Genomic DNA, 17,963 nt, shown 5'->3' with positions numbered 1-17,963 from the left:
CTCGGACTGTCTTGGAACTCCTTTTTCTGCTTTATGTATGATAGCTTAAGTGAGCTCAACTAGAGAATGTCAACAGTTTTGTGGCCAGTTTTTCACCTGACACACTGAAATAAGGTCAGATGCAATGCTATGACAAGAACAGCTGTATCAAACAGCTCAGTGAAATCAGAGAGGTCGAGCAGATTCTGTTCTTTGTAAGGTAAAAAACTCAAATCTATATATCTCAAAACATCAGAAAATGGTCAGGTGATCAAACTGGACCTTTTAATGGACTACAGCTGAGGTCAGTAATGGATTCCAAATCTTGCTTTAGGCAAAGTTAAGCACAAAAGGATATAGAAGGAAACCCAAGGAAATAAAAGGAGCCCTAAGACAAAGCCCTGTGGTACGCCACCACTACTTTAAACACACACTGAAGAAAAAAGTGCAATGAATGTCTGAAACAAAATCCCAGAGGATCTGAAGTCACCATATGCTGGAGGAATGCAAAAAGTCTTTCCGTGAAGGTCACAACAGCATAACAACTCAATATTTAAATATGCTAAATAAAACACATCATGTTGCATGTATGTGGAAGTTAATCCCAGAGGTTTAACAGCACCAGGTGAATGATTAAGGGATTAGAGAATGCTTGAAAATATGTGCGGTCCACATCAATTTCTGTTTAAACAAGCCTGGAGATAGTTTTATCACTTCATATAATAAACTGCGTGCTCTGATCCACAGAATAACTGCAGAAGTGAGTGCCATTATAATTTACTTTTAATTAGGATTACAAAATTAATCAGTATTGCCATGTAGCAAATCATACATGGCATTGGAGAGAAGACAGAAAAAAGAAGAGGAAGGGAAGGAAGCAGTCCTTATGTTGTACACACACACAGCTTGGTTCTGTACCCTGCAGCGTGGCCACTGAGTCACTCACATATACACTATGATCACTGTAAGATAGGGTTTGATTTGTGGCCACACACCAAGATGACAGCAAGTGAAGACAGCACCCAGCCAAGAAAATGAGAGACAGGGCCAGCTGTTAGACAGGCGTAGGCGTACACGTACACACACACACACACACACACACACAGTGATAGTCATCAGAATAAGATATGATCCTCACTAAGACACATAATGCTTTTCCTACAAACAGGAAATTACAGACACACATGCAACATTCTTCAACCAAACATACCTTGGCAGCACTTTTCAGCTGATACATGGACGGATCGTCTGCTGCCTTGCCTGCGGCACATTTAGTGGCACTAATCAGCTCAGCCAAAGCTTTAGCGACGTCTCTGATAGCGTTTATCAGTACCACCTGAAAGAGATAGAGAGAAGCCTTTATTCACAACCACCTTTAGTCATGATATGCCACTGGCTTTATCCACTCCCATGATGCATTGCACACCTCCAGTGGTGCAGTTCTTTATCGGAACCACCTGTATAATAGCATACAAAACATTATGAAACATTAATCCTCAACAGGTAATTTAGATTTTGGCCAGAGATGTGTCATGATACCTGCCATTGGCTGTGAGTCAGAGTGTCTGCACCCAAATGTCGAGACATTTGAGAGGAGAGCTAATGATATTCTCATTACACTGAGTCAGGGTGTGAAAAAGGATAAATATAGTCCAGGATAAAAATATAGGAGCAGACAGAATTAGAACACATTGGAATTGGTAATGAAATTTTGGCGTTGTGAAAATCTATGACAGATTATGAAACACACAAACAGAGAAATGTGCACCTGTGTCTCAGGGTCCTCTGAGCCCATGCTCGCAGCGCCCAGTTTGACCACATCAGTGAGCCGTGTGATGGTTTTGGCAGAGGACTGGGCCGCCTGGGCTAGTTTGTCCTGGCTCGATGCAGCACCAGACACAAGCAGCTTGGTGTCTTCAACCAAAGCTTTAGCGGTTTTCAATATGTTCTCTCTGAAGTGTGCAGAAACAAATACACTTCAGATAACACAACAGACACTATTTTTGGAGCTTAAGAATATGCAAAACATTCATAAAACAAACCTTTATCATTTTATGTATGTGATGCTGAAACTGTGGTATGCTCTACTAGGTCTCACCTGTGATCTGCGAAAGACTCTTCGTTCTCTGCGTTAAGTGTGCCGGCAGAGGCGAACATGATGGTGGTGTCCAGATCAGCGATGATGCCGGAGACAGAACTGGCTGCAGTTATACAGGCCTGAGTTCCTTTATTACCAGCCTGCAGGGCTGACAACACCATGGACACCTGCAGGAGACAGTGAATCACACTTCATTATAAACTCCATAGGCAGAGCTGGGACAGCTTTCTAAGCCTGTAACACTTTTCTTGGGTGTCAGTAATGAAATGAATATTTCATTTAATGTACTAAATTTTCTTTATATAAATTATATATTTTTTATTTGTTAATAAAAAATGTTTTATTAACAAATATTATAATAATAACAATGAAGTTTCAGAAGGTTTTGATTAATAATATAATTTAAATATTTTAATTAGAAATACATATTATATTATACCATACTCTATTGTATTATAACTATAAATAATTTGTTTTGAAAGGTTATTCAATATATTATAATTACATCATTTATATAGTTTAACATAATATAAAATAACATAATATATAATAATATTTAACAGCAAATAACAATAATAATTCAAGAATGTTTTGTTTAATATATCATAATTATATAATTGAAATAGTTTAATAATTCAATTTAATTGTATTATGTTGATTAATGTCAGTGCCCTTGTTTTGTCTCAAGATGCACAACAGATGTTTTTTTGACGTTTATAAAAATTACTTAAATGTCCTAATTGAACTATGGCCTAATCCTGGCTTAGTCTAAGCTCTGTCTGTGAAACCAGGACATAATTATAATAAACGAAACAAAATTTATTATTGCTATTTTGTTAAATATTATTTAACAAATAATATAATATAATATAATATAATATAATGCGTGTTCCTACAAGCTACAATAGACGCTAATGTAAACTGATCCTAGATCTGTATAAACATAACTGCTTCCACCATCATCACCATCAGAGAGAGACAAATATTGAGTGATGGGCTCTGACAAACAACTGAAAGAAAGATGGACAAGTCCATTAAAGTGAGACCATTACACTAACACTTTCAGAAAGAGAGTGAGAGAGACAGACAAGAGAAATAAAGAACAATGGTGTTTTCTTCACGAGTAGATGAAAAACCATAAGGGAGGCATTCGAATGCGACCATCTCTATTCACGTTTACTAGAGAAATGATTGCAGGCAGAGCTGAGGTTTGAACTGAATGGGGCCGGTGGGGGACGCGGACACATTTAACAGAGCTCATTTAAAGCAGTGAGGGGTCACAGTGCCACCACAGCGGGACAGACCAACTCCAGCTACTGAGATGTAATCAAAGACAATATGACACACTGATGAATGTCATCTACTCTAAACATTCTCAACCGGGGCTTCCAGCATTCATTCCAACAATGGTATAAAAACAGCTGAAAAAAAAAAGAAAGAAAAAAACTATGAATGAAAAGTGTAGTCATTGAAATGAGCAAGCGACTCTCATTGTGCCTGTCTGTGTTGTGTTTGCCAGGGTGTTGTTTTGCGGTTTCTATGGTGTTGTTGTTGGTTGTAAGGCCTTTGCTATGTGGTTGATATGCTGTAGCAAGTTTAGTTGAAAGGGTGTTGTTATATGATTGCTAGGATGTTGAGGAGGGTAGCAAGGGCGTTGCCATGTCGTTGCTAGGGTTATGGGTGGTTGCCGGCGTGTTGCTATGCGGTCACTAGGGTGATGTGGGTAGTTTAAAAGGTGTTATGTGATTGCTACAGTGTAGTGGGTAGTTGAAAGAGTGTTGCTATGTTATTTCTAAGATGTTGCAGTGGGTAGCAATGGCATTGCTATGTGGTTTCAAGGGCGTTATGGATGGTTGTTACGGTGTTGATATAAGGTTGATAGGGTGCCATGGGTAGTTGAAAAAGTGTTGCTATGAGGTTGCTAGGATGTTGTGGATTGTCACATGAGTGTTGCTATGCCATTGCTAGGGAGTTGGTGGCTGCATGGGTGTTGCTATGCTATTACTAAGGTGTCAAGGGTAGTTGAAGGTGTTGCTATGCTTTTGCTAAGGTATGGTTATGTTATTTTTAGGGTCTTGTTGGTGGTTGCCAATGTGCTGTTAGGGTGTTGCGGGTGGTTGCATAGGTGTTTCTGTGCTATTACTAAGGTGTCGACAGTAATCAACAGGGTGTTGCTATGCTATTTTAGGGTGTTTTTGGTGGTTGCCAATGTGTTTCTAGGGTGTTGTGGGTAGGCGACAGAGTGTTGCAATGTTATTGCTAGAATGTTGTGGGTGGTTGCATAGGTGTTTCTGTGCTATTACTAAGGTGTCGTCAATAATCAACAGGGTGTTGCTATGCTATTTTTAGGGTGGTTTGGGGGTTGCCGATGTGTTGCTGGGGTGTCGTGGGTAGTCAACAGGATGTTGCTATGTTATTGTTAGGGTGTTGTGGGTGGTTGCATAGTTGTCAGTAATCAACAGGGTGTTGCTATGCTATTTTTTAGGGTGTTGTTGCTGATTGCCACTGCGTTGCTAGGGTGTTGTGGGTAGGCGACAGGGTGTTGCTATGTTACTGCCAGGGTGTTGTGAGTGGTAACACTCCCCTCTAAAGTCCTTATGATATTCTGGTCTCTACATAAGACTTTGGTCCCTCCTTCAATATGTTTAAATATAATTTTTAACTGTTTTATTGTTCACAATGTGAATGTGTGCACCGGGGTTCCCTACCACATTCCTGGAGCCCCCCCAAAACTGCAAGTTTTCCATGTCTCCTTAATCAAACACACCTGATTCAGATTATCAGCTCATTAGTAGGGACTCCAAGACCTGAAATGGGTGTGTCAGACAAAGGAGAGATGCAAATTGTGCAGTGTTGGGGGGGCTCCAGGAACGTGGTTGGGAACCACTGCCTTAGCAAGTGTAGCATACTTCTAAATAAATCAGCAGTATTTGTAAGCGTACTCAGAAGAGGCTTTCAAAACATTATTTTCTAATACGGTAATGAAAAGTTAATAGAAACAAAAAGTAATGCAGCAAACCGAACAGAAGTAACAGCCTCCCATATCCTGAGCGAGCCTACCTTCTCTGTGACGGCACGGGCGTATTCGATCAGTTCTCTCTTGGTGAAACTGTCTGTCGGGCTCATCTGCAGGGCTCCGGCCTTCTGGACCAGATAGATGCAGCCGTGACCCAACTCCTGCACCCGAGTCTTGATCTGAGATCCCACCTGGAAATACAGCCATGATATCAAGTCTAAGAAAGAGTTGGCATCCAAGTCAGCCTGAATCTGGGTCTAAATCCGAATGTATTCGTGCTCTGCGACTGCTCTAAAAGCCACTGCCTCCGTTCAATAAAACTCTATCCAATAATTAAGAAGTGACTGTGACGGCCTTTGAGGGGGCCCGACAGCACTGTATGTTCATTACCTGACACACAGATCCATGGGTGGGCGGCTCTTCATTATGAATATCACAACGGGCTTTTAAGGCTTGTGGGGGTGCACGGTTGCTATGGTAATGGTAATGGCCGCTTATGTAAAACGCTAGGGAAGAGAGAGCTGGTGACTACCGCGTCCACGTGTCGGCTTCCTTTTTTCAAATATGGAGAGAGCAAAGGTGTGAAATGTGTCGGCTGGTGTTCGCACCCTTGTTCACAGGCTTAACTCCATGCAAAATTGAAGTATGAGGTTTGCTATACAACACTGACCAAGTTGCATGTGTTTGCACTAAATAAGGTGTGAATGAGTTTATTTTTATTATATTTAAGTGGTTATGATACACAGTTGTGGATGAGATTAGAGAGTGAATAATGACCTAGTGAATAAATAGGGAGTGAATAAAGATTTTCAGTAAATTTTGATCTATTTCTCACACAAATCTATCGAATGGATAGTGAACAAGTGCCATTAAGATGGTTTTTATATGAAAGTTTTTTTTGTTTTTTTTTGTATTTAAATGGTTATGATATGCAAACACAGGTGAGATTTGAGAGTGAATAAAGACCAAGTTTTTCAGTAAATAATGACTTAAGTTTCTGTTATAACAAAAGTATATACTTTTTTTTTTTTTACTGTGTTGGTCAAAAAGTTTTTTCTTTTTTCCATTTAGTTCATCTACATTTTTTTTCATATATATTTAATAATACTCATACTATAATTATAATAAAGCTATCCTGCATCATATTCGCTGAAATGAAATCTTTCTGTTATAACAAAAGTATATACTTTTTTTTTTTTTACTGTGTTGGTCAAAAAGTTTTTTCTTTTTTCCATTTAGTTCATCTACATTTTTTTTCATATATATTTAATAATACTCATACTATAATTATAATAAAGCTATCCTGCATCATATTCGCTGAAATGAAATCAAATATTTGTTTCTTATTAATTTTAAAGTGCTGATTCCAAAAATAGTGCCTGCTTGGCTGTAGTATGTCACAATTTCTCACAAAATATAATGTATTTCTGATGCATTTCCTGAGTTCGAGTTCCGGCTCAAGGACCTTTCCTGATCCCATCCCCCTCTCTCTCTCCCACTTCGCTTCCTGTCAACATACTGTCTTATCATAATAACGGCAAAAAAAAGAAAAAAAAGAAAAAAGATATGCATTCTGTAGCTTTTTTGCTTTCAACAACCAGTTGTAAGGTGAAGAAGTCTTTTTTCTCATATTTGAAGTCTTGTATTATCCCAGAATAACTGCAAAAAAATCTTCCTCTGAGCCAGGTTACAACTATTTGTTCAATTCTCAGCCAATTTTCACATGCATGAATGATTCTGAAGTCATTACTTTATGCCTATTTTATGCCAGATTTCTGCTTTTTCCACTACTTTACAGAATGTAATTTAAATGACACATTTTGAATACCTCTTTTTGTTATTAAAACTGAATCATTTGTTATTTTGATAAGTGCATTAAAGCTATATATTCACAGATTTTTCCCAAATTAAGAATGCAGATTCTTATATATATATATATATATATATATATATATATACACACAGTATATACAGTATACATATATATATATATAGATAAGAATCGTCATTCTTATTTTGTGAAAAATCTGTATTTGATGGATATTTTGGAACTCAGCATCATGAAATTGGGTAATATGATTTTTTGCAAATAAGCAGATCTTTTTTTCAAGATGCAGGGCTGTCATATGAATTAAATTCATGACATTTTTGGATGGTTTTTTATTTTATTTTCAAAGCTAATTCAGTTTCAGTTTTAAGTGATCTGTGTAGAGTTTATATGAGGTTTAGGCCATCTGCGCGTCCATTAGCGTGTCTGTAGATGTGCATTTCTCAGATCAATGCTCCTGTGGGGGTAGAGACACACTTGCTGGACTGATCCTCACCTCCTCTGGCTCAGCAGTGGCAGCTGCCAGACGGCCTTGTTGTGCCAGCTGGCTGTAATCCACCGTCACCTGAGATGCCAGTCCACCCAGCTCCTCCGGACATGTCACTGACTTCGTCATCTAGGGTCACATAACAGAAGTATAAGCTCTGATACAGTGACTAAAGATGTGAGAGGATGTTGAAGCATTTTAAGTGAGTGTCCTCACCATTTCCTGCGCAGTAATGGCGATGGCTTTTGAAAACTTCACCATGGTGGTCTGGTAATCCACAAAAGTGCCATCAGGCTCTGGCGGAGTTCCTTCATCCATCTGTGAAGTAAAGAGACCCGGATAACAGTGATGTAATGCTGGATCCAGTCCTAATACAAATTACCATCTTTGCGTTCTATCATTCCCGCAGAAAATGATCAAAGTGCAGATATTCAAATGGCTGCCATTGTCTTCCACCGTGAGTCATGACAGCATAATGACAGATTGCATGCATCCAGAGCTGATAAATGGAGATGTTGTGCCAATTCAGTCTAATAATGAGATACAGAGGCAGCTGTAGTATCTGTGACACATTTATATATGAGTGCCAGCTAGAGATGACTTTGATCAGAAAACATTCTACAGCTATCTAATAAAACAAAACAATATATATGTTAAGAAATAACATTGATTTGTAATAAAAAGGGGAATTTAAATCAATTAATTTAAATATTTTTTATAAACTCAGAAATTATTAGTCAACATATATTTTATATTATATTACATGAGAAACCTTTTATTTTAGATATATATTATTATAAATATGAAAAAACAGTTTTGTTGTTATTCATATATACTTAATTATATAATTTCATACACGTATTTTCATATATAATAATAATAATAATAATAACAATAATAATAGTAATTATTTATTTTTATAGGGATTATTATTGTTGGTCAATAACAATAATGTTCTTTTTAGCAGCATCATATGACCCCTTTAAAGATGAAAAAAAGTTAATATAAATATTGTATATAATGTCAATTAAACATGGTAGTTGCCATTACAAAAACATTTGAGTATGACTGATCAAATAAGACTGTGAATGAGTTTATGTTTCTGTATTTATGTGGTTATGATATACAAATGCAGGTGAAATTTGAGAGTAAATAATGATAAAATAATGAAATAATGAATATCTATTAAAAATGATAATTTTCTGTGTTGGTCAAACTGTTCTTTTTTTCCTTTTTAGTTCTTTGTGCACTTATTTTTCATTTTAATAATAATAATAAAAAATTGTGTAACATATATATACCAGTTATACAGTTTACTGGCCATATATATATATATATATATATATATGGTAAAGTAAAGTTTAGGATTATTATTATTGTTGTTATTATTATATGGACTTTTTTGGCTATTGCCCCCTGATCTCCTGATATTAGCAATGGATTTGGAAAAATGGTCATCCACTATGTTTTCAATATCGAGTCACTAACCCGTCCGATGGACTCAGCGATGGACTCCACCATGCCGCCCACCATCCCGCCCTCACTGGCCGCCTCGTTTAAGGTCACCATGATGTCATCAACTGCCTCCTTCATCAACTGGGCCGCTTCAGCTATGGCATCATGAGTGTGGGACGCCTGCAAAAACAAAAAAGTTAGTGGCTAATGGGATAAAGATGGCCAACACAGCAAGGTTATTTTCGTAAATGAAAACTAAAACTAAGACGAAAACGATTGATGAAAAAACAATTTCGTAAACTGAAATAAAATAAAAATGACAAAATAATTGAAAAACTAAAAAGAAACGAAACTAACAACAGTTATTGAAAAACTAACTGAAATAAAATAATAATTATCAAAAATAAATAATCGTTTTCGTAATCATTACGTTCTCATCCCTTGGCGGAAAAATATATGAGCTGTGTGGCGCCGGCGGTTTAGGGAAATACCTGTAAATGACGCATCGTGCACGTGAGGTTATCTTATGCAGAGACGCAAAGCAGTTTAAAGCAGAGTCCTGCATGGGTCCTGTTTGGTAAACGTGCACCAGCAGTAGCTACTTAACAGAACACTCGACCCGTTATCCAACAGCAGCACTAATTTAATTCTGTACCAGACCAGACCCGTTTGACAAAGACTGCGAGTTGCGAACCGCACCCGCATTAAATCTATTACATCAGGTAGGCAAAATTATTTATTTTCTCACGTAACACAAGCAAGCAAACCAAAATTAGGCATTCTAAGTTGGTGCTTTGAAGAAAAACAGACACGCAGCGCAACGCAATAATTAACAGAAAAAAAAGAGGAGAACGCGCATCCTTTCTGAAAACAATAAACTAAACTGAATTGTATAGCAAATTTGAAAACGATATTAAAATAAAAATAATTTAAAAATTATTATAAAAAAACTATAATAACCTTGCAACACAGACCCATTAGCATCACTTCATCAACACACACATAATCAAAGTCTGTTCTTTCTAACCAGAAGCTCTATGAATGTGCCGTCGGATGCTGCAGGTGGTTTCAGAACATCAAGCTTTTTTCATAAAAACACCCCCATGTGTTGTTATTTCCATGTGTCGTACCTTAGGGTTTCCTCCGCCCTCTTTGGCTGCATAGAGCATTTGTAGAGCAGATTCAAACAGGGTTTTGGTTTGATCCAGTATGTTCATCTGCTGCTGGTGGTCGGCATGTTTAGACGCCAGTCCCACCGACGCCACAATCACTGGCTCAAAGTAGCTCGCTAACTGAGTCACCTGGGGGAAAAAAACATGCGTCAAGACCATCTGGCATGCAAACATACAGTTTCCAGTATATATTTCAGGCAAGAGGGATATATAGATGGGAACTGATACAACTTTTCAGCTATTTATTCGACTGACAAGCTGACAATCATTTTCAATCAATCTTGCTCCAACAAACAAAGCCGGATTTAATTAAAACAAATTGGACACATTTTTATAATGTGTCATAATGTAATCAATTCATGATGTTTATTCAAATGGCACTGTGTGATTTACACAAAATAGACATAATATATATGGAGGTATGATGAAGGACAATGTTGTTGATCCAGGAACATTTCGTAATTGTGTAAAGCATTTGGCCAATCATGGACTGGCTGCAGCGGTAACATATTTGCACTTCCACTTTTGATGTCCGCGTTACCTTGTGTCCGAGCTGAGCCGCTTCCCCTCGCGCTGCAGTGGAGATGGGGTCAATGAGGTGGCCGATCTCCTGCACGGCGGACGTCAGCTGCTCCTGTAAAGCCTGATGGGGGCAGAGTCACATTAGCATTTGCTCAAACACTAATGCTACATTTCATAATACCAAAATAATACTAGCACTAAAGTTACAAGGGGTATAGAATATGAAAAATATCAATTTGCTCCTTTGAAATCAAAGTGTGACAACTTTCAAAAGAACACGATTAAAAAAAAAAACGAATTCTTTATTCAACAATCATCACAGAAACTATTAACATATGACTAGCCACATTTACATAGCGATGCCAGTTTTCCACATCTTGCTCCACCGTGGAGTGAACAGTACATGGAGGATAGCCAATCAAAACAGATGTCATTCACAGTATATATTCTTAAAGGTACAGTATCAAATTCTTAAACTATTAAAGGTACAATAAACCTGTTTGATTTTTAAATAAAACACACTATTAAAAACCATTTTTGTTCATTGAAAAAAATCTGAAATAAAATATAAATATTAGATGAAAAACTTAAACTTTGAAAAAAAAAAAAAAAGAGAAAGGTTTCCTTGGAACTGAAATAAAATTAGCAAAAACTAACACAAACTGAAAGCTAAATGCAAATACAAAAAACAAAAAACTAATAAAAAAAAAATGCCAAAAGCACATAAAATTACAAAAACAAACAAAAATTAAAATAAAACGGAAAATATAGAAATAAAGCTACTTCAAATTATTAAAATTCTAAAAGCATATAAATAATTCTAAAATAACACTAAATCTGATACATAAAATCATTAACATGGAGAACTAGGTGGTGCCACTTAAAAATAAAATGAATCAAGTATTGATTTATTCATCCATTTAAAAAAAGTAAAGAAATTACTTGTAAAATTGACAAATAGATACATAGATCTTTTTTTTTAATTTTTATATTTAATTCATGTTTAAAAATGTAGTTCAATGCAGCAATTAAACAATACATGAATAACAAAATATTAAATGTCTTAAAATTTCATTAGCTGCTCCCACGTGTGAACTATCCAATGCCATTTTTAACAACATGGCTTTTTTAAGTGGATAAAGAAAAGCAATTTATAGCATTTATCAAAATGCTATTTAAATGTTCAATTTCAAAATGATTTAAAACATTATTAACATTATTCTAAATATTATTACTCTATTATATATTATTACATAATATTACGCTAAATTTTATGCAACATGAGATAAATATTTTTAAATGTCTGTTTATTTGTTACATTGAAAAGTAGTTTATGTATTTTTATTAGTGATACAATACATTAATAACTCATTAAATTTTTTTTAGCAGCACTCTAAGTCCTCCATAGATTCATAACGCTTGGCTTCACAACACAAGCTGTTGTAAACATGATAGAAAGTAAGACTGTACCAGAGCAACATTAATGAAACGTAATGTGTGACGGCAGGTATTGACACAACAGACAAGTGTTTTAGTGGTTTACCTCCATCGAGATGTCGTCTCTGCGGGGCAGACTCTGACTCACGGCAGCGAGGGACACCTGCTCGATGTCCCTGATGCTCTTGTTCATGCTGTCGATGGACTGGTCACACTCCCGCTGCCCAGGGGCCTTGTCCCTATGACAACAGAGGAGACGAGGTTGCTACAGGGTTGCCGTGGATTGTTCTTCGGCTTAATTGAATTAGGTATTTCAACTCAATCCGGATATTGTACACGAGTCAGCGCAGACGTGGGTGTCTTTGCTCGCACACACACACACACACACACAGACACACACAGACACACACACAGACACACACAGACACACACACAGACACACACAGACACACACACACACACACACAGACACACACACAGACACACACACACACACACACGCACACAGGGCTGGCTGAGCTCCAGTTCTGATTGGTTGATCTGGGAGGACAGTATGTGGAGGGCAGCGAGCCCAGCCGCTGTTCCTGCAACTGCTGAGAGTGTTACAGTCGAGAAGGCAGTGTCACTGATCTCAGATCAGATCGTCTGTTCGCACTCTGTGCAGAAGCGTGGATGAGTGTCTGATCTGTGTTCAGTTTCCTCAATCACTCTCTGCACTCTCAGTAGAGAGAGAAACCCAGAAAGAGTCACTTACCACAAAATACAACCCAGTGACACCAGACACAAACTGTTATTCAGCTATTATTTACAGAAAAAAAGCCTTCAAACGATCCTTCAGAAAAAAACAAACCTACTGTTGGCTTCTGGGAAAAGAAAAGTCTTAAATGTTAAAAAATAATTAAATAAAGTTTTACTTGCCAGTGTTTTATCTTTTGTGTTTAGTTGTTATTATTATTCCTATTAATGTTTTATGGATGCAGGACTTTTACAGCTGATCCCTGATTATTTAAACTTTTATCAAAACCTCTGCAATAACTATTTAATGTATATTTATTGTCTTATGGTCACTGTTAACTGAATTAAAACACCAGCAATTTTGTAAAAGAAAGAAATACTACGTTGTTTAATTGATTATTAAAAAAAAAAAAACTTTTTTAAATAATTGATTGAACAGTTATGTTGTGAATTATTAAAATTTAAAAGAACTGTTTTCTATTTGAACATTTTAAAATCTAATTTATTGCTGTGATCAAAGCTGAATTTTCAGCATCATTACTCCCGTCTTCAGTGTCTGATGATCCTTCAGAAATCATGCTAATATGCTGATTTGCTGCATAAAATATTTTTATTTTCTATAAAGGAAATCTTACTTACACCAAACTTTTGAACAGCAGTGTTTGTTTAATAAAAACTTAAATCTAAACGAAATATTATCCATATTAGGAAACAGACACCAAAGAATAAACACACATTTATTAAATATATTTAAATGTATAATATAACAGGTGAAATTGATGTTTAACAATTATTGTGACAGTTTTGTGTATTTATACATTAATTTGCTTAACTGTTGTTTTATTATACTTTATGTTTCAACTGAATATATTTAATATAATAATTATTCTATATTCATTGGCTTTGTTTATAACACATTCCCTGGTTTTTCAATTCACTGCTTGTTGGTGATATTACTTCCCCCGGCAGCTGTAACGAGGGGAACAGACTCTGTGTGAGGGAAGGTTTGAGAAGGGAACGAGAGCGCGTGTGCAGACTGAACAGCTGCTGCTGTTAATAACGCTCGCTCTCGAGTTATTTAATAGAAGTTTAAATTAAACCTCATCTTTTACCCACATTATTATTATTTAACACCTGATGGAGACCGATGCCGCCGCAAGCTTTTCACATTCGCCAAACCGGTCACGTGCATCTTTCTCAACTGCTAAATCAGCTATTTATTTGCATGATGCTGACCTGATGGACGTGATGAGGCTCTTGATAGAGTCCGACACGGTGCGGGAATGGCCTGCCAAGATGGACCAGGTGGGCGGGTCTTTGGGGTTAAGGATGAGAGAGCGGGCGGTCTCTAATAAGTAGGTGGAGCTGTCCAGCATTGAACGAGCGGAATGAAGGATTGGCTCCTGGGCTGCTGAACCCTGGGATTGGAAAGAAATATGTTTAATACAATTCAGTTTACAGTGTTCTTTAGTTATTTTGTTCTTAAAGTCCCATAAAAATGTGTGTACCACATATAAAGGGAAAATATTAACAAATTTTTAAAAAAATATTTTTTTTTAAATATTTTTTTCTTATATAACCCATCCCTCAAAAATCAGAACATCAAATGCAAAAATTGTATCAATCACCAAAAATATTCGAATATTGATACAAACACAATCCTAAATAATTCTATTAAAAACAAACAAGATGTTTGTAGTTGCTGTAAGAACAGAACCAAACTCCCACAAACCCCAAAGAGACTGAGGTGATAAAATTGTCAGGGACTTGTGTTTAAAAACACCACAAAACTCCCATCCACACTCACTGACCTTTTAGACTTCCTGTGAGGAAGTCCAGTGTCAAACAGTCAGTGAATGGAGAGAAACCACTTTGTTTTGGCACAACATTACAGGCAATATTTCAAAGACAGAGGAGTCGTCTAGTTATTCATGAAGGCAGTGTAGGTACATTTTACCATACTTTATACACAAAGAATTTGAACATGCACCACACGCACACATGGACCTCCAACAGATTAAGCTGAATTTATAGTTAATAACAACTAGATTTCAGCTATAAATCTGCTGTAACCTATAGAAAGATTCACTATTACACAGTTCGTCTGGAATGCCCAAAACAGACAAATCCTAACCCCAGAGCATTGCATTTAGATTTGTATGTCCTCCAGATTTGGTTCAAGATTCAAAATTTAGCCCTAAAAATTCAGTGGAATGAGTACCCATATTAAACACACTCACACACACACACACACACACACACACAAATAAATAAATAAATGAAATATTGTGGTATGAAGTATTTCATCACCTCGTGGCTTATCTGCGCAGCAATGCTGGCAAACTCAGGGTTGGAGGCAAAGGTGGAGAGATTATCCACAGCTTCTATCAGTGGGGTCGTGGCCACTCTGCACCTCTCGCGGTTCTCATCGGAGAAATCCCCATCCAAGGCCTGAGAAACACAGCAGAGAGATCACACTTCAATCTATACACATAAATAATGCTTTATCGATGGTTATAAGGTTGCAAATGGTCAGATAAGCTCACAGTCTTCATGCTAATGCACAAGATTCAATCAATTCTCAGTTTCTTTGGTACCAAATGACCTTTTGGTAATTAACGGCAGGCTGTACCTTTATAGTTTTCACAAGGTTAGCCGTGGTATTGGCGACCTCTTTGGCTGACTGCACGAAATGTCTCCGGGCTACAGGATTGGCTGTTTTGGAAGACGCCAGACGACAGGCGTTGCAAAGAGCCGAGGTATGCTTTGCAACAATGGTAGCTGCCGACAAAACCTACACAAACAAATAGATGAGAATGTAAGCCACAAAGATTAAAATCATTAAAATCACAAAAAAGCCAATCAGAATATGGACAAGACAAGTAAAAAATTAAGATTAATATTGACTTGATACCAAAGAACCAAACAGTCACCTGGGATGGGCTGCTGGCCGGGTCCACCAGATTCTGGCAGGCCATCTGAATCGCCTGATTGGCTCTGGCAAACTGGATGGGATCGACCAATCCCTGATGACCTGACTGACTGTTTGGGTCTGAGACACCTACCAAATAAGAGGCCTGAAGAAAAATAAAGGCATGCCAAAATAATCAGCTGAGTAAATCAGTTGATAATTTCTATTCATTTATTTATTTTTTTAATGTGTTATTTACATGTATTAAATATTGTTATATTAATTACATTTATTTATATTTATATTTATTATTTAATATTATATTACATTATACTTTAAATTTCCTAATAATAAATCGCATCAAAATTAACCTTTTTCCACGAAAAAGTAAAAAGTAAACAACAGACAAAACCAAGGCATCATGGACAGCAATAATTAATATTAACCAATAGCACCATAGCTTACTTTTTTTTTTTAAATCTATTATTTTCTTTATTTTTACAAGCATTATTTAATATATTAATATTTATTATATGACAATTTTTCCTTATTGTGCACAATTAATGTGCACTTGGCATTATTTTTTGAATGTTTTATATTAATTATATCAAAATTAAACTTTTTTTTCCACCTCTGAAAAACTTCTCTGCTGACAAAACCAATGCAGCATTATATTATATTATATTATATTATATTATATTATGATGGATCAAAACAAGCCCTATCCTACATTATTTCCCACTAACTATTCAGTTACCCTCAGAAATGTCACGTTACCAAAGCTAAATGTTTTGCAAACGTGTTTTCAAGTTGTTGATTAAATCAAATGATGTTGATGAAACTTAGCTATTGAATTTATAATTGCATTCCTGAAGCACAATGTTACAAGTGCATTGTGGGAGCAGCATCAGACACTATCTGGCTGAAAACTCGCCTGTCCCGCTGCCTCAGTCAGCCCACACAGCGCTTTGGACGCCACACCCACGCAATCCCCAAATGCTGGCATGTTTCCCGTCTTACAGTGCTGTGAGATTCCAGCCATGGATTCCCCGAGAACCTGTTCAGTCAGATGGCGAGATGTGTAAACATTTGGAACGAACAAGTTTCTTTAGAGAATTCTGGAATATTGTGATGGATTCCTTACCTTGGAATTCTCCATAACGCTCTCAATGCAGTCAAAATAAGAGAGATCGCTGACCGGCTCATTGGGATTGTCCAACATTCCTCGAACAGCCTGTATGTATGTGGGAGAGGGAGAAGTTAATATCCTTTAAGATTTTGAACATGCCTGTTGAGATATTTTTAACTTACAGTATATCAAAGAATTTCAAGGCTCATAAATGTAATAAAAAACACACTATTCGGAAGATGAACAAAAAGCATTGTATGTGAGGATGAAACAGCCCATTTCAAAATGATTACTGGAGACACACACAGGTTTTGACAAATTATAATCATTCACAGACCCCAAATCATCATCGTTGGCTCTACTTGAGTACATGATTGACCTGTGGCTAAGGCCAAATATGATATAATGTTGATCTTATATGAATAAGACAACCAGAGAAGACCTAACGAAAAACAAAGAGGCCCTCATCTTGCTTATTTCATACTGTTTGTCGAAATATATGTGAAAAAATTAAAAACATATACACACACACACACACACACACACACACACACATATATATATATACAAAAAACATAATATATTGTAATATTCATATTCATACATATTTGTATGTTTATAAGAAAACAATGACTTTTGTTGACATTCATAGAAGTACAATATCATGATAATTTCATCAATAATAATCTCAAATATAAAATGTATAAAACTGCGAGAGACTAAGTGTGTGTGTGTTCAAGTACCTCGAGTTCTCGTAGAGCATTGTCACACTCTTTTTGTCCTGGTGCCTGCTGGGTACACAGTGTGATGAGTTGATTAATGCTCTCTGTGACCGCTCTGAAACAGAAAATCACACACAGTCAGACTGACACAAAAAGCTCCTTTAAAGACTTCACATATCAAATCTATTTTTCACAAACTCATTGAGCTTTCAGTCCCTTCTAAACATAAGAAGCAAACACTAACATTGAGGTCTTAGAAATGTACCAGAATCATGACAAAACTAGGTTTTGTTACACTCATATGAGCCAAGATGCGAGTAAGTGTACTGTATGTGTGTGTTGGTATGTATGTGTGTCAGTCTACTCTCTCCTTCATTAAGGAAACTAAATCAATCAATCTAGCTCTAAACCCTCAAGAGCAGCTGCTTTCCTGTGGTACCTGAGAGGATTCTGCAGCTTGCACGCACACACA

General features: G+C 36.6%; 1 protein-coding gene across 1 annotated transcript in view; it reads right to left on the bottom strand.

Moving 5' to 3' along the window:
* LOC107703225 (talin-2-like) overlaps nucleotides 1-17,963 on the bottom strand; it is a 175,722-nt gene that overhangs the window by 16,656 nt on the left and 141,103 nt on the right. Inside the window, exons 31-47 of the mRNA XM_016505777.1 lie at nucleotides 17,513-17,606; nucleotides 16,785-16,874; nucleotides 16,575-16,697; nucleotides 15,663-15,806; nucleotides 15,362-15,523; nucleotides 15,040-15,180; nucleotides 13,966-14,147; nucleotides 12,101-12,233; nucleotides 10,577-10,678; nucleotides 9,994-10,164; nucleotides 8,897-9,043; nucleotides 7,625-7,726; nucleotides 7,418-7,537; nucleotides 5,138-5,284; nucleotides 2,078-2,244; nucleotides 1,748-1,931; nucleotides 1,190-1,315 (exon numbers count right to left, since the gene is read on the bottom strand). Coding sequence (XP_016361263.1) covers nucleotides 1,190-1,315; nucleotides 1,748-1,931; nucleotides 2,078-2,244; nucleotides 5,138-5,284; nucleotides 7,418-7,537; nucleotides 7,625-7,726; nucleotides 8,897-9,043; nucleotides 9,994-10,164; nucleotides 10,577-10,678; nucleotides 12,101-12,233; nucleotides 13,966-14,147; nucleotides 15,040-15,180; nucleotides 15,362-15,523; nucleotides 15,663-15,806; nucleotides 16,575-16,697; nucleotides 16,785-16,874; nucleotides 17,513-17,606 — 2,335 coding nt within the window. The remainder of the gene's footprint in view (nucleotides 1-1,189; nucleotides 1,316-1,747; nucleotides 1,932-2,077; nucleotides 2,245-5,137; nucleotides 5,285-7,417; nucleotides 7,538-7,624; nucleotides 7,727-8,896; nucleotides 9,044-9,993; nucleotides 10,165-10,576; nucleotides 10,679-12,100; nucleotides 12,234-13,965; nucleotides 14,148-15,039; nucleotides 15,181-15,361; nucleotides 15,524-15,662; nucleotides 15,807-16,574; nucleotides 16,698-16,784; nucleotides 16,875-17,512; nucleotides 17,607-17,963) is intronic.

Source organism: Sinocyclocheilus anshuiensis, unplaced genomic scaffold (genome assembly GCF_001515605.1).
Source record: "Sinocyclocheilus anshuiensis isolate Anshui unplaced genomic scaffold, SAMN03320099.WGS_v1.1 scaffold1597, whole genome shotgun sequence".
In the NCBI taxonomy this organism is placed as follows: Eukaryota; Metazoa; Chordata; class Actinopteri; order Cypriniformes; family Cyprinidae; genus Sinocyclocheilus; species Sinocyclocheilus anshuiensis.
Note: the sequence above shows the minus strand (reverse complement) of the source record. Positions and strands in the feature narration are given on the sequence as shown.